The 16,342-nt window shown below is 48.5% G+C and overlaps 1 protein-coding gene across 1 annotated transcript in view; it reads right to left on the bottom strand.

Moving 5' to 3' along the window:
• Positions 1 to 730: 730 nt before the first annotated feature.
• Positions 731 to 16,342, bottom strand: part of LOC130210272 (eukaryotic translation initiation factor 4 gamma 1-like) — a 34,215-nt gene continuing 18,603 nt past the window's right edge. The window contains exons 9-32 of the mRNA XM_056440305.1: positions 15,428 to 15,520; positions 14,096 to 14,174; positions 11,863 to 13,770; positions 11,686 to 11,774; positions 10,848 to 11,013; positions 9,835 to 9,968; positions 9,577 to 9,744; positions 8,625 to 9,029; positions 7,724 to 7,870; positions 7,075 to 7,311; positions 6,898 to 7,002; positions 6,426 to 6,576; positions 6,230 to 6,363; positions 5,901 to 6,130; positions 5,398 to 5,591; positions 5,154 to 5,281; positions 4,891 to 5,063; positions 4,379 to 4,504; positions 4,178 to 4,259; positions 3,985 to 4,083; positions 3,724 to 3,867; positions 3,413 to 3,494; positions 3,164 to 3,304; positions 731 to 2,357 (exon numbers count right to left, since the gene is read on the bottom strand). Of these exons, the coding sequence (XP_056296280.1) occupies positions 2,176 to 2,357; positions 3,164 to 3,304; positions 3,413 to 3,494; positions 3,724 to 3,867; positions 3,985 to 4,083; positions 4,178 to 4,259; positions 4,379 to 4,504; positions 4,891 to 5,063; positions 5,154 to 5,281; positions 5,398 to 5,591; positions 5,901 to 6,130; positions 6,230 to 6,363; positions 6,426 to 6,576; positions 6,898 to 7,002; positions 7,075 to 7,311; positions 7,724 to 7,870; positions 8,625 to 9,029; positions 9,577 to 9,744; positions 9,835 to 9,968; positions 10,848 to 11,013; positions 11,686 to 11,774; positions 11,863 to 13,770; positions 14,096 to 14,174; positions 15,428 to 15,520 (5,397 nt within the window). The 3' untranslated portion in view covers positions 731 to 2,175. The remainder of the gene's footprint in view (positions 2,358 to 3,163; positions 3,305 to 3,412; positions 3,495 to 3,723; positions 3,868 to 3,984; positions 4,084 to 4,177; positions 4,260 to 4,378; positions 4,505 to 4,890; positions 5,064 to 5,153; positions 5,282 to 5,397; positions 5,592 to 5,900; positions 6,131 to 6,229; positions 6,364 to 6,425; positions 6,577 to 6,897; positions 7,003 to 7,074; positions 7,312 to 7,723; positions 7,871 to 8,624; positions 9,030 to 9,576; positions 9,745 to 9,834; positions 9,969 to 10,847; positions 11,014 to 11,685; positions 11,775 to 11,862; positions 13,771 to 14,095; positions 14,175 to 15,427; positions 15,521 to 16,342) is intronic.

Raw genomic sequence — 16,342 nt, forward strand, 5'->3', positions numbered from 1 at the left:
ACAATTATTTGTCACTTTATTTTTAAAACGTTTATTTAAATATATATATAACAAATTAGGGTAGTCGGTTTATGGACTCATAGAAAATAAATTGTACAAATGTGAGATCTCCAAAGTCAGTATCTTCTTAAATATATTTTTTCCAAATAATTTAAGTTACACAACTTACTTTGTGTGACTTATTTTTCTTTCCCATTATACTGTATCTACACATATATAGAGATACACATAATGTATCTCTATATATTATATAGGCATATATTTAACCAGGTGTCAGTTTAAAAAGTTTAAATCTTGATACCAACCTGTTTCTCCAGATTTTAAACTTCATGTGCAAAGTTTTAAATAGTTATAAAACAATACTAATTTGCATTTAGATGTTTCTTTTCTTACTTAAAGCAACCAGAATCATAAAATAAAAATGTGACACTGCAGTGCTCCAAAGCTTTAGGACGCAAATACTTCTGCTCATTGTACAACACTAAAAAGAATTATATATATATGCAAATAGCTCTAACTTGTTTTTAAAAAGTATCCACTAGTCACCACCTGGACCCCCTGCTGCCATCTGGCATAAATACAGAAGAATCATCTGGACCAACAGACCTCAGAACAGCTCCTCTCCTCCGGCGGAGAGACGCCTGTCATCTGTCGTCGGGCAGAATAGAGCAAAGTATTTCTGAACGGAGACAATCTGCCACAAAAAGCACAAAGCGAGGGAGTTTGTGTGTGTGTTTTTTTTTCTCTTCCTTCTTTTATTGGCAACGATCTTTATTATCTCTTCCAGTTTTGGGTGTGAAAAGAGGCATTAAATGTACTTTTAATTAAATAAATTTTTTTTTTTTAGAAAGTAAAGCAAAAAAGTATTTACAATTTTTTTTTTCAATTAAATTTGCGATCAATGACTCGAGGGGAGTTTGGATAATTACAAAGCACCTTCTGCCAGGCTGGAGGAGAGAAAAATATATAAATACAGGGAAAAAGACTGTTGTTTCAGAGGAGGCAGGGCTTACATTTATGTTAAGCATCATTCTGAGAGGAGAAAAGAAAAGACATTTATATATTTACAGAACTCTCCGGAAATGCATTCCCACTCGTGAGAAAGGCCGTCGGAGTCATCCCGTTAAACTTTCTTCTTTAAAACACATTTTTTTTTCAATAAAGTGGATTTCTGTCTGCGTACTTTTTTTTCTTTTTTCTTCAAGTTTCAGCATTTTTTTCAAAAAAATCCAACCGGCCTTTTTTTTTTTTTTTTTGCAGGAGGGGGGTGCAGTCCTCTTCCTCTTCTCAGTTAACAGTTTGTTTGTTTGTGAAGCGCAGCAAACAACAGACACACAGGAGAGGGTGAATTTGGGGTGAGGGGGCGTGGTCACCGCCCCTCCCCCCACCTCCTCCTCCCCCCCCCCACACAAAAGCAGCAAAATGGTCAAAGTTCCTCAGTGACTCCGCCCTCATAAAGTCTTTGGGAGTCGTCGACCGTCTGAAACGCTCTTCTTCTTCTTTGTAGTTTTTTCTCTCCATTTTATTATAAAAAAACGCTCACTCCGACCAGCCAGCACTGGAGGAACAAAAAAACAAACAAAGTAGCCGTCTACGCCAGCGCGCCTCACGTAGAAAAGGAAAAAAAAGTTGCGCGTGCGACGCGATAAAAACGTTGCGCCGTGTCGCGTTCACGCGGGAAAAAAAGGATGAAGTCATCAAAAATATAAATGTGAACTGCCTTTTTTTTTTTTTTTTTTAAAGTTTCTTTTATATCTGTCATGAAGCAAAGTGTCTCGGATAGTGTTGCCATCTGAAAACGGGAGATAAACATAAAAATAAAATAAAGATATTGAAGGAAACATCTCCCGTGTGGCTCGTAACGCTTCTCAGCATTCTCTCTCTCTCTCTCTCTTTCCCGTATCTATTCTCTCTATTTAAACCTGTTTTTAGTTATTTCAAAAAAGACATTCAGTTGCGCACGAAAAAAAACAAGAAATCCATAAAAAAAAAGAAAAACATGATCGAACATTCGATCCAAAATACGATCTCTCTCCCAGTTGAAGATTTCTCTCCTTTTATTCTGTTTATGCAGAAGTTTAATTTTTTTTTTGCCGATTCAGGCGTTTTCCCGAATCCTCCACAGAACGAGGATCCTCGTGGCCCCGCCCCCGACGGTCCGAGGCCACGCCCCCTTTAGCTGTTGTCGGACTCGTCCTCGGCCTCCCGCAGCCAGGTGAAGAAGGCTGTGACAGACTTCAGGGCCACGCCCTTCCCCTGCTGCTCCGCCGGGTCCTTGCTCGTCTCCCACTTGTAGAACGCCTCCTCCTTGATCACGTCCTCGTCGTAGAGGGCATCGAAGAACATGCGCAGCAGATCTGGAGCGAGGCGGGGAAACGAGGAGTCACATGACATGAAAACACGAGCGTGACGTCGTCTGGGAAAGACGCGTGCCGTTTAGTGTTTGTGGCGTGACCTCGGAGGCCACCGTAGCCCTCGCCGCGCTCTAGAGACTATTCCCTACAAGCTTTTATTTTGTAGGTGCCTTTGTATGTTTTTGCCTCCTTTTATTTTGAAGCTCTTCCGGCGAGACAGGAAGCGCTTCAAAATAAAAGGTAAACTAGTGTAAAATCATCTGGAATACAAGCATCTTGTTTTTTAGGCAAGGAAGCAAGGAAGGGAGGGTAGGAAGGAAACTAAGCAAGGAGGCAAGGAAGGTAGTATGAAGGAAGGAAAGAATGTAAGAAAAGGAAGGAAATTAATGAAGGGAGGAGGGGAGGCAAGGAAGTTAGGAAAGGAGGAAATAAATGAAGGGAGGAAAGGGAGGAAGGAAGCTAGGCAAGGAAGGAAGGAAAGGAGGCAAGGAAGGTAGGGAATGAAAGAAAGGAGGCAAGGAGGTAAGAAAGGGAAAAGAGGCAAGAAAGGAAGGAAAGGAGGCAAGGAAGGTAGGAAAGAAGGAAGGAAAGAAAGGTCGGGAGGAAGCTAGGCAAGAAAGGAAGGAAATGAGGTAAGAAAGGAAGAAAGCAAAGGAGGTAAGAATGGAACGAAGGAAAGGTAGGAAGCAAAGGAGGTAAGAAAGGAAGGATGAAGGAAAGGTAGAAAGCAAAGGAGGTAAGAAAGGAAGGAATGAAGGAAAGGTGGGAAGCAAAGGAGCCAAGGAAAGGAGGCAGACGTTGTGACTCACTGGCCGGCTGCTCCAGCTGCACCATCAGCGCCTGCAGCGCGTAGAGCGCCTGCAGCTCCAGCTGCTCGTCCTTCAGGTATCGGTGCAGCACCTTGGCGCGCTCCTTGATCCGCTCGCCGTCCACCTTGTTGGGGTTCTCACCTGCAGAGAGAGAGAGAGAGAGAGAGAGAGAGAGAGTTTAGGACTTTAAAGAGAGAGAGAGAGAGAGAGAGGGAGGTGAAGGAGGGCGGTGTGCACACGGCGACTCACAGACGACGGCCGACTGGCAGACGCACGTCATCAGAGATCTGACGAACACGCTGGAGGACGACTGCTGCTCGTCCAGGTTGGCCTACACACAGGGGACAGGTGAGAGAGAGAGAGGGGGGAGAGAGAGGGAGAGGGGGAGGGGGAGAGAGAGACAGCGAGGGGGAGGGAGAGAGAGGGAGAGGGGGAGAGAGAGACAGAGACAGAGACAGAGAGAGAGCGGGAGAGGGACAGAGAGGGAGAGAGACAGACTGAGAGAGAGAGAGCGCGCGAGACACACACACACACACACACAGACACACACACAGACGCACCTCGACCCAGTCAAAGAGCCTCTGGTCGTCGGCCTGATCCTGGATCAGCCTCTCCAGCTGCTTGCTGATCTCCGCGGGGCTCAGCTCCTTCCTCTCTCCCTCCTCCTCCTTCTCAGAGTCGTTAGCGAGCGTGAACTCAACTCTCTGGTGAGAAGAAACAAAACGGTCTTCAACACCACAAGCGTCACGACTTCTCGTTTATGCATTAATATCGTAGCCCCGCCCACCTTCCCCGCCCCCCCAAGGCGAGCGACCTCTCACCTGCTCCGTCACAAACTTGTTGACGTCCTTGTCTTCGGGGAGGAAGTCTTTCCACCGGAGGCCGGCCTCCCTCCACATGGCGCCCGCCTTCTTGTGACTCTGATGGAGGAGCAGACCGGTTGAAGACTCAGACTTCTAACGTCTCATTGGTAGATGGACTACAGGTGAAGGCTCGTGATTGGTTGGTTCTCACCATTCCTTTGCAGAGCAGCGTGAGGATCTGGACCAGCAGGACTCCGGCCTGACCCTGAGGGACCAGCGGCTTTGAGATCTCTCTGGAGGGAGAACAGAAGAAGGTTAGACGTCAGAGGTAATCTCTTCTTGTACATGTCATTTTTTAGTGTGTGTGTGTGTGTGTGTGTGTGTGTGTGGGGGGGGGGGGGGGGGGACTGACCTGAAGAGGTCTCCCATGGGGATGCCTCCCTCGTGGAGCATGGGGGTGATCTGCTCCGCCAGGTACAGCCAGATGTGGGGGATGTCTATCGACATGTCTTCAGCCACCTCCAGGATCTCCTGAAGCCTGAGGACACACACACACACACACACACACACACACACACACACACACACCGTTATTCAAGATCGCCCTCTGGTGGTCAGGAGAGAGAATGCAGCTGTAACACATAAACATAGACTTCTATACAACCAGAGGAGTCGCCCCCTGGTGGTCAGGAGAGAGAATGCAGCTGTAACACATAAACATAGACTTCTATACAACCAGAGGAGTCGCCCCCTGGTGGTCAGGAGAGAGAATGCGGCTTTAACACATGAAGCATAGACTTCTATACAACTAGAGGAGTCGCCCCCTGGTGGTCAGGAGAGAGAATGCAGCTTTAACACATGAAGCATAGACTTCTATACAACCAGAGGAGTCGCCCTCTGGTGGTCAGGAGAGAGAATGCTGACCCGGTGTAGTACTGCTGCCGCTGGAGGACGTTGCTCTTGACGAGCTGCTGCAGCAGGAGCCCGATGCGCTCCCTGACGATGGTGCTGCGCTCCAGCGTCGACTCCAGCCCGTTTCGCACGAACACGAAGAGCAGCTGAGCGCTGTTCATCTCCTGCACGCACTGCAGCGCCTCCTGCGGGACACGGGGGGGAGCGCGGGTTGGCGTCACGATGTCACGGATATAATTTACGGTCGTACGCATCTCGTCTTAATTCGCACGGACCTTCATGTCGTTGATGTGCAGGTACTCCTCGATGATGGCCGTGGACTTCTTGCTCAGCTCCTCCTCGCTCAAGGCGGGCTTGGTGGGGGTCGGGGGCGGAGGAGGGGTCGCGGCCGTCTCCCGCTTCACTGTTCACGGGCAAAACAAAAACATGAAATAAGAAACGATATTCTAGAAATACGAGAGAGAGAAGGAAACAGGATTCCTCCCGTAGAGTTAGTTAAACATGGCCGCCGCCGCCCACCGTTCTCTTTGCTCCTGGCTCGCTCCCGGCTGCCTCGGTCGTCCGTCATGCTCGCCACGCGGCGGACGGGGTCGGCCGAGCCGCGCTGCTCTCGCTCCTCGGTCTCCCGGCTGAAGCTGCGCTTGGTGATCGGCAGGCGGTTTCGGTCGCGGTCGAAGCGATCGGCGCCGCCGCGCTCTCGACTCGAGCTGTTCCTGCAGGGAGTGAGAGGGAGAGAGGGAGAGGGAGGGAGAGGGAGAGCGGTCAGGGAAGATTCGCTTAGGGATCGGCATCTGAAGACTATATCTTATCACTTAACGGTTACTTATCGATACCGTTATGACGTACTTTTTTATATTTTGAGAGATAAAAAGAGAACAAAGACAGAGAAAAAAGAGGAGGTCTCACTCTAACTTTTACAAGCACCGATGGCAGAAACAGTGACTTCGAACCCGAAAAAAAATATGTGCATTTGATCGTGGGCCTTTCCGTCCGAGTACTCTTTGTGCGTAACCGTTTCTCACCTCCGAGGAACCCGTCGGTCCGATTCCGGGGCCGCCGGGCCCGAGGACGCCGCCGACTGCTGTAAGGCCGAGAACCGGTTTATGGTGCTGGTGGCCGGCCGGCCGGCCGGCTCCGGGCCCGATTCTACCGGTTTGGCCGTGGTGCCGCCGCTGCTGCCCTTCCCCCAGCTCCCCCACGTGCCTTTACCGCCGGGGGCGAGCAACTGGTTGTTGAAGTCGAGAACGGGAGTCTGATGGGAAGAAACTGAAGGTTACACACACACACCAACACACTTCTTGCTAAAACTACAAACAAATATCTACAAGTTCAGGTGAAGTGATTATTTTACCTTGGTGATTTTGCTAAGGCGAGAGGTGTCGATGGGTCGGGTCTTGGAAATGGGCACCGTGTTCCAGCCCTCGTCCTGGACAGGAGCGCCCCGGCCTTGGTTGTGAGAGCCCCCGCGACCTCCTCCTCCTCCTCCTCCCCTCCTCCTCCTCCTCCTCCTCCTCCTCCTCCTCCTCCTCCTCCTCCTCCTCCACCACCACCCATGCGGCCTCCGGGGCCCGGGTCCTTCTTGTAGGTGAGGGCTTGCTGCACCTTCATCTGCTCCCTGTGCTCCTCCTGCTCGGCGTCTTTGTGGATCTGGTCGATGGTCTTGGGGCCCTGGTCGCCTCGCCGGGACACCCATTTGTTCTGGAGGCAGGGAGGGAGGGAGGGAGGGAGGACATTATGAGTACATGGCAGAGGTGCGTTCAGGCTCTTTTCAGTGAAAATTGATTTTTGGGGCAAAGAAAGTAAGATACAATGATGCGTTCAGGCTCTATTCAGTAAAAATTGGGGTTAAGAAAGTAAGAAGCAATGATGCGTTCAGGCTCTATTCTGTGAAAATTGGGGTTCAAAAATTAAGAAGCAATGATGCGTTCAGGCTCTATTTTGTGGAAATTGATTATTGGGACAAAGAAAGTAAGACACAATGATGCGTTCAGGCTCTGTCCAGTGAAAATGGATTATTACCCGCCGCTGGTCGATCACGTCCTGCAGCATGAAGCGGATCCTGGACGAGGTTTTCTTGTCCTTGATTATCTTCTCCATCTGATTGAAGTACTGGTCCATACGAGGCTGCAGGAGGAGGCGCACAGACAGGTGAGTCCACGTCCACACACACACACACACACCCACCGCCGTACGCACCTTGGCCTTCTCGAAGTCCAGGTCCTTGCCGATGGTGGACAGCAGCCTGCAGAGGCACTCCAGGGACTCGGCGTCGTGGTTCTTGAGCAGCTTCACGATGCAGTCGTGCATGATGACCTCCGTCAGCATCTTGAGCTTGAACAGCTCGCCGATGAACTTGATGTTGCCGAGCGACCGCCGCCGGGCGACGTCCTTCGCCTGCTGGAGCTCCACGGTAAGCCGCTGCTTCTCCTCCGGCTGCCAGAGGAACAGGAGGGGGGGGGGGTTTAGAGGAGGGAGGTAGACGAGGGCAAAGGGCAAAACTACCCAGAAGAGATATGATGTTGCCCCTGACATCAGGAGGGGCGTCCTCTGATCATTTAAATAATTTAATAGCGTTGGTTCTTTGTTGTCTGTATCGTCTGTACTCGGTAGGTACATTTAAAAAATCTATAAATATAATTTGGAATTATAAAACAAAAGAAAGAACGAAGTTAAATTGTTCATAGTTGTATAAAAAATATTTGATAACAACCAAAAAGAAATAAGAATAAAATAAAAAACTAACCCCGAAAAAATTTGTACATTTCAACACACACACACAGAGAGAGAGAGAGAGAGAGAGAGAGAGAGCGAGAGCGAGAGCGAGAGAGAGAGAGAGGCGCTTTACCACGGAGGCGGCGTCCAGCTCCTTCTGCTTCAGCTCAAAGATCTCGTCGTCGTCTTTGTCCTTCTCGAACTCCTTCTGGCATCGGTTGAGCAGCAGCTTCCGGAAGTTCACCGTGGTCTCCGGGTTCTCCGTGGTCTCCACTTTGAGCTGGAACATTTAAAGAACCGGAAACAGAGCCGCGGAACGTTTAAAGAACCGGAAACATTTAAAGAAACGGAAACATTTAAAGAAACGGAAACAGAGCCGCGGGACGTTTAAAGAACCGGAAATCAATAGACACCAAACAAGGGGTCACGTATTATTCCTGCTTATTTACCATTCGTCAAGTTACAGTTTTCAAGTTTAAAAAAAATATATATGTGAAGTTACCTGAATTATGAATACATTTAAAAAATATTAATTAAATACTTTCACTATTTTTCTTCCATTCACTATTAAAAATATTAATTTATATCCATTTCTTGCAAAACATTTTATTTAATAAATATTCAATAAAAACTAAGTGCGAGTTCATAAACTGAATTATTATATATATATATATGTATATATTTTATTGTAAAAATTGTATATATTTTATAGTATAAAAAAATCTGACCCTTTTTACTATAAAATATATAATATTTTATCGTAAAATTCAGACACTGGTGGCCGAGCGTTGTGTATTACATCTTTTTTTCTCCAAAAAATGCTGGTCAGGGTGCAACTTGAGAACCACAGCTTTATAACCGCAATGCCTCATAATGTCCACCAGGTGGCAGATAGAGTAATTTATACATTCATTGAAGTTTAACTTAAGTCGGTGTTTGATATTTAGAAGTTTACGGCAGTTTACTCAGGAGTAAATACCGAACATTCAAGATTAACCCGACACATATTTGTGTGTGTGTGTGTCTACACTCACCCCAATGAGGCAGCGGCACAGGTTGGCGTAGGCCACCGAGAAGTCGGGCTCGGAGATGGCCTTCTCGAAGGTGAGGTCGATGACGCCCTTCAGCCGCTCCTCGGTGTCGATGGTGAGCTCCGTCACCTGCTTCATGAGCTGCTGGAACTTCTGCGGGGTCAGCTTGTTGAGGATGCTGCGGACGCGCTTGAACAGCTCCTGGGTCTTGGCGCTCTCCGAGTCGCCGTCCTCGGGCTCCTCGGCGGCGCGGCTGCGGACGGCCTTCTTGGCCGAGGGCTTCCAGGCCTTCTCCGCCTTGTTCAGCTGGATGTCCTCGCCCAGCGACATGGTGGTGATGAACTTGCGCAGCTCTTTGCGCGGCATTTGCTGAGAGCGCCGCGGGCCGCCGATGCCCATGCCCGGGGGCTGCAGGCGAGAAGAGGGGGGGGGGGGGGGGACATGCAGTGAGCCTTCAAGACGGAGCCAGGGGCATAGAGAACTATCCTGAGTTCATACACATGTTGACCAATGGATTTCCATGACTTTTAACCACTTTTCCATGACTTTAAACAACATTTCCATGACCAAACATTTTTGTGAAATCTCAGTGTAGACATGAAAAAGTGATTAAATGTCATGTTTAAACTAACAATGACAATTCCAAAGCGTACAGTATATAACCGTAAATGACTCAAACGAAATAAGAGACAATAGTTTAGATTAAAATAATAAACATTTATGTCTTTTCACTTGCAGCGCGGAAAATCTGGGAGTATCAAAGAGCATATGCCGGCATATTTAGAGCGTCATTCTTTTAAAAGCATATTAATCATTTAAAACTCAGCGTAAATGAAGCTATGATCTTTTACAACATTTTTGAGATTTTATTTTTCCAGGCCTGGAAATAAACATTTTTAAATTCCAGGACCGTATGAAGCCTGACAATCACGTTGAGTTAAATGTTAAAACTTACCGGGCCTCTGCCACCACTGCCTCCTCCTCCTCCTCCGCCGCCTCCGCCTCCTCCACCGCTTCCCATTCCAGGCCTGCCGAGGTTGGCGAAGGAGGGCGTGAAGTCGGGGCCGCAGGTCATCGCTTGTAGACGACTGAAGTCCATTTTTCGAAGAGGGGTCTTATTCGCCTGAAAAGACAAGAAGGGAAACTTTATTCAGATATTCTGGACAATGTAACGGCGTCATCAAATAATATAAACGCTAAAAGACGGTTCTACCTGGTCCAGGACGACGTCGCTGATGGCCGGCAGACCCTCGGGCTTGTTCATGCTGGCTGAGCTGTACTGGAAGCCCAGGAGAAACTCCCGGTCGTAATGCTTCTTGTCCTCGGAGTTGATCGGCTTCCATTGTTCTGGAAGAGAAGCCAAAAAAACAGAAAAGAAAATGAGCAGATTGAACTTTTATTGAAAATAAAACAATAAAAAAATATATATATAATTTCCCCCCGGGGGTAAGCAAAGGCTCTCCGGGTGGGAGGTGACTTTTAAATGTTTTTTTAAAATAAGCAATAATTTAATAAATATTCAATAAATATATAAGTGTGAGTTCAAAAAGTGAATTGTATATATTCTATTCTAGTTTTCAAGTAGATTTTTTGACATTTGTGAAGTTACCTGAAATATGAATTAATTAATTAAATACTTTTACTATTTACAAGTTTTTCTTTATTAAAAATATTAATTTGTATCCATTTTTTGAGATTCTAAAACATTTTATTTAATAAATATTCAATAAAATATAAGTGTGAGTTCATAAACTGAATTATAATATATATTTTTTAGAGTTAAATTTTTATAAAATTTAGTTTAAAAAACGGACACTTTTTACTATAAAATGTTATATATTTTATAGTAAAAATCAGACACTGGTGGCACAGCGTTGTGTATTACATATTGTTTAAAAAAAAAAAAAGCTGGTCGGTGAAATTTGAGAATCACAGCTTTATAACGGTCATGCCTCCTAATGTCCACAAGGGGGCAGATAGTTGTGGTAAATAAAGTAATAAATACATTAATGTGTGCAGCCTATGTGGCCCGTTTCATTTTAAGATAAACTCTCTTGTGTACATTGAAGTTTAATTTAAGTGCTTAAATCGTTTTCCCCAGCAGCCCAATCAGGCGGAGCGCCGCTCCCTCTTCAACGTGCCCGACCGCCATTCCACCGCCGCCGCCTCCCGAGCCTCAGCGAGATAAGAGCGGCGGCCGCGAGGGGCCGAGGTCCAGAGACACACCTTCTTTGTACTGGTACTTCTTCTCGGCGGCCAGCTTGCCCTCCTTGTCCTCCTTGTCCTCCCAGGTGAGGTCGGCCTCCTCGGGGGCCGGAGGGGAGGCGGCGGGGGGCTTGGTCTCTGGGGCCGCGGGGGCCGGTTTGGGCTCCGGGGGAGAGACCACTTGCTCCTGGTGCAAAGAGGGGGGGGGGGGGGTTGAAAGTTAGACTGACATATTGAACTCGATATGGAAAATTAAGATATCAGAGTTCATACACATGTTGACCAACGACTACTCCACGGCTATTCCACGACTAATCCACGATTAATCCACGACCTATTCCACAACTAATCCAACGACTAATCCACAACCTATTCCACGACTATTTCACAACTATCCCGACTAAAATGTCGTATTTAAACTAACAATGATAATTCCGAAGCATTCAGTCTATCACCTTAAACGACTCAAATGAATGAGAGAAAATAGTTTAGATTAAAAGAATAAAACATTTATGTATTTTCAGCTACGGTGCGTTCTTCACTTGCAGTGCGAAAAAATTGCTCTGTGAGTGCGATGGAGCGTACGCCGGCTTATGTCTTGAGCGTCATTCTTTAAAAAAGCAGCGTAAATGAACATATGAATATAACACATTTACATGACTGTTCAGATTTTTTTCCTCAGGACTTTTCCACGCCTGGAAAATAACCATTTTACAAATTCCATGACTTTTCCAGGTTTTCCACGACCGATTGAACCCTGACAATCCTCACTGGATTATGATGTCGAGGGGTTGAACAACTTTAAAAACTGGTTAGAAAAGCATGAAGATTGTTAAAGAAAATGAATCACCACACACACCTCTTTGAAGGCGTCCAGGAGGTCTCCCACGACCTCCTTTTTGTTCAGATCCTTCATCTTCCTCTTTTTCTTTGGCACCGACACGGCGGCTGAAACGAAGGAAGACGAACACGCATCAGGACGAACGAGGAGCGTCTCTGGAGGAGCCTCTGGGGGCCGTTGGCGTGACCCGCTGACCTTGCATAGTAGCTTCTACGAGGGCGGGTGTGACCGCCGGGGGAGGAGGCGTGTCCTCCCTCTGCTCCGCCGCGGGAGACGAGGTAGCGGGCGCCGCCGCCGGCTCAACGGCGGCCGTGGAAACCGTCTCCGCGGGAGATGGCGTCTCCTCCGAGGTCTCGTCCGGCACCGCGGCGTCTTCTTTGATGTCCGGGGCGACCGGAGGAACCGCGTCTTTGACCTCGGGCTCGGCGGGCGCCGCCGGGTCGACCGGAGCCTCGGGAACCTCCTGGACGGCGGGCGCAGGCTGCTCAGCGGAGGCGGGCGCAGCTTCGACTGCGGCTAGAGGCGCCGCCTGAGCGACGGTTGTAGGCGCCGCAGCTGTAGGCAGCTCTTTAGTGGCGGCTGTAGGCGGCTCTTCAGTGGTGGCTGTAGGCGCCGCCGGAGAGACGGTTGTAGGCGCCGCAGCTGTAGGCGGCTCTTTAGTGGCAGCTGTAGGCGCCGCAGGAGAGACGGTTGTAGGCGTCGCAGCTGTAGGCGGCTCTTCAGTGGCAGCTGTAGGCGGCGCAGGAGAGACGGTTGTAGGCGTCGCTTTAGCGGCGGCTGTAGGCGGCTCTTCGGTGGCGGCTGTAGGCGGCGCCGGAGAGACGGCTGCTTCAGTGGCGGCTGTTGCTTGAGTGACGGCCGTAGGCGGCGCTTCAGAGGCGGCTGCGGGCGGCGCTTGAGTGACGGGCTCAGGCGTTGCCGGAGTGACGGCTATAGTCACCGCTTGAGTGGCGGGCGAAGGCGCCGCTTTAATGACAGGCTTTGCCGCCGTCTGCGTGGCGGCTGTAGGTGTCACTCGAGTGGCGGGCGAAGGCGCCCCTTTAATCACGGCCTTTTCCGCCATCTGAGTGACGGCTGTAGGTGTCACCTGAGTGGCGGGCGAAGGCGCCGCTTTAATGACGGGCTTTTCCGCCGTCTGCGTGGCGGCTGTAGGTGTCACTCGAGTGGCGGGCGAAGGCGCCGCTTTAATGACAGGCTTTGCCGCCGTCTGCGTGGCGGCTGTAGGTGTCACTCGAGTGGCGGGCGAAGGCGCCCCTTTAATCACGGCCTTTTCCGCCGTCTGAGTGACGGCTGTAGGTGTCACCTGAGTGGCGGGCGAAGGCGCCGCTTTAATGACGGGCTTTGGCGCCATATGCGTGGCGGCTTTAGGTGCCACTTGGGTGACGGCTGTAGGCGCCGCTTTCATGGCGGCTTTAGGTGCCACCTGCGTGACGGCTTTAGGTGTAGTGACTTCTCTCGGTGCCACCTGAGAGACGGAGACGGCGGTTTGCGTGACGCGCTCCTCGCCGACGTCCGGCTCGGCGATGGGGCTGTCGTCGCGCTCCGTCGAGCCGGCGGCGGCGGGCACCTCGGTGTCTCGGGGGGCCGGCAGCGGCAGCCCGTTGGGGAGGCGGAGCTCCTCCGGCTGTGCGATGGGAGACTCCGGGGGTGCCTCCGTGTGACGAGACGGCGCCGCGACCGACGGCCCTTCCGGCTCCGCGACGCCGTTTGTGGCGGCGGAGGAGGGGGGGGGCGTGTCCAGAGAGGCGACAGCTGCTGCCTCTTTCGTGTTAGCCGCCTCCTCTTTTAACGCCTCCTTCTTGGCTGCGGTTCTCTTGTGCGCGGCGGCGGAGGGGACCGGGCCGGGGAGAGGTGCGGGGTAGGCGGGCACCTCGGGCGCCGACTGGGGGGTCACGGTGGCTTTCCTGTGAGCGTCCATCACGTCTGCGACGGGCGCCGGAGAGGGAATAGTGTCGAGAGAGACGCCCGCCGCTTCTGACGGAAGAGGCGCCGCGCGGGGCTTAGTGTTCGTGTAGAAGGGGAGCGCCTTTGCGGGGGAGGGGCTGCCCGTCGCAAGTTCAGGGGTCTTTGACGGAGGAGGGGGCGTAGGCTTCCCTCTGTCATCTGGAGGGGCGAAGAAATGTGTGTGTGTTCAGAGAGTTATGTTTTCACAATCCATACATCAAAATGCTTTTATGGAGACGTTAAATTCACAAATTCGCCATAAGAAGCTTTAAATAAATACAAATAGAAATGCAATAAATAAAGACACATAAAGACATTTTAAGTAAAGACATATTGGATAATATCCAGTTCCTCTCTGCAGCTCTTGTCGGACAACGATTTTGCATGTCGTGTTTTTTTCCTTAAAGCGACCGACAACCCCAAAGTAAATATTGATGATGTAATTGGTAAACGATACGTGTGTATTTGTGCACGTGGCACTCACCTGGTCTGACCACTGTGACAGCAGCTGTGATGCTCTCACCGTTGGACTGAACCAATGTTGGACTTTCTGATATGGCTGTCTGTTGGGGGGGGGGGGGGGGGGGGGAACAACACACACAAAGAAAGTAAAGTACTTTAGTTGCGAGAACACACATTTTTCCATTTAAAGAGCCTTTTTAGATTTATTTATATATACACATATATAATTCTAAATACATAATTAAAATATATATAATACATATTTATATATAGAATTATAATATATATATAAAATTAATATTTATATCTAGAATTATAATAAATTATATAATAAATAGATATATAATAAATATATATATATATAAAATTACATATAATAAATATTTATATCAAAATGTGTATATATATATAAATAAATGAATACGTATATACAATTATAAGGCATGTATATATATATCTATATAAATAACCAAAATAAATCAAAACAGATGTTAAAATTTGGAGTCATGAGGTCTTAACAGCTTTCTTTAGAAAAGAACGTAAAAATAAATTAAAATGTGTCTATATATATATGAACCAGCTATCAGAACATAAGGAGCAAATCATAGATCAGTTAGATTTTGACAGGTTGTAGAGCAACACATCGGCAGCATTCCCCTTAAACCAGTAACATATGGACGATGCAGGCAAGTCAATTCTTGTTCCAAATACTTGAAAGGCTGCAATGGAGGACGCCGACATTGACACAGTGATGCGCACAAGCATGTGTCAATGTCAGTCGCGTTACTAGACTCCAGTTTCACAGTGTAAAAAAACATACACTACCGTTCAAAAGTTTGGGATCACCCAGACAATTTCGTGTCTTCCATGAAAAATCACACTTTTATTTATCAAATGGATATAAAATATAGTCAAGACATTGACAAGGTTAGAAATAATGATTAATATTTGAAATATTAATTTTGTTCTACAAACTTCAAGCTCAAAGGAAGGCCAGTTGTATAGCTTATATCACCAGCATAACTGTTTTCAGCTGTGCTAACATAATTGCATGGGTTTTCTAATCAGACATTAGTCTTCTAAGGCGATTAGCAAACACAATGTACCATTAGAACACTGGAGTTATAGTTGATGGAAATGGGCCTCTATACACCTCTGGAGATATTTCATTAGAAACCAGACGTTTCCACCTAGAATAGTCATTTACCACATTAACAATGTATAGAGTGTATTTCTGATTAATTTAATGTTATCTTTATTGAAAAAAAGTGTTTTTCTTTGAAAAATAAAGTCATTTCTAAGTGATCCCAAACTTTTGAACGGTAGTGTACATCAGAGTTGTATGGTAGCTCACCTGTGGTGGGGTGGGGGTAGAGCCGCTGCGGCCCCCGGACATAATCTCCTCTGTGATGTCTCGTCCTCCTTGGTTCGGGTCTCTTATTCTGATCTGCGGGCGGAGGGGAGGGAAGAGAGTGAGCACAAGGGGTTACGGACAGAAGAGATAGAGAGAACCTCCCGTCACGTCAACGCAAAAGAGAGAGAGAGCGTTGAAAAATGCTTTCGGAGTGAGGGCACGCAGGAGGAGAGCGGGCCTTCCCATGATGCACCGCCTGCAGTCGTCAGCCCTATCCGCGTCCTATCCCCAGCCTCCCGATTCAATGAAAAGCTGAATTTCTCACATTGTGGACTCGAGGCCCCCCCACACCGGAAAAAAACAAAACAAAAAAACCGCTGTGCAAATTCCTCCGCTTCACGAGCCGAACGTGCTCCGGCCACTCGACAGATTAAACAAAAAGTTTTTAAAAGTGTTGAATCGTCAAACAAATCCTGCGGGGAGTGAAAATCTGAAGGAGTGCCCATACGTTACAAAACACATGCTTTTCATTCCTCCTATCGAGCTCTCTCTCCCCCTCCTCCTCCCCCCCATCACATACTTACCACCGATGGTCGGAGCTGTCATGCAACTGGTATGAGTCACAGCGCCGCCTAAAGTCCCGTCGAGTCCCGTGGCCGAGGATCAGACCGGAGAATCCGGCCTACTTCGGACAATATTTGCTCGTCGCCAACTGACCTGTTTTCCCCCTCCGGTTCAACTCGTCTCTCTCTCTCTAGCGGGCCTCTCTCAGGCCGTTCCAGCTGACTTTTTTTTAAAAACCCCACCGTGAAAGTCCCCCCCCCCCAACGTCCTCTTCAGCTCAACGAGCACACATCCAGGCTCGTGAAGGGAGCGCTACAGGCCTGCAGAACAGGGCTGGGCCCGACTGTCAGT

The sequence above is a fragment of the Pseudoliparis swirei genome, chromosome 20 (genome assembly GCF_029220125.1).
Source record: "Pseudoliparis swirei isolate HS2019 ecotype Mariana Trench chromosome 20, NWPU_hadal_v1, whole genome shotgun sequence".
Taxonomy (NCBI): domain Eukaryota; kingdom Metazoa; phylum Chordata; class Actinopteri; order Perciformes; family Liparidae; genus Pseudoliparis; species Pseudoliparis swirei.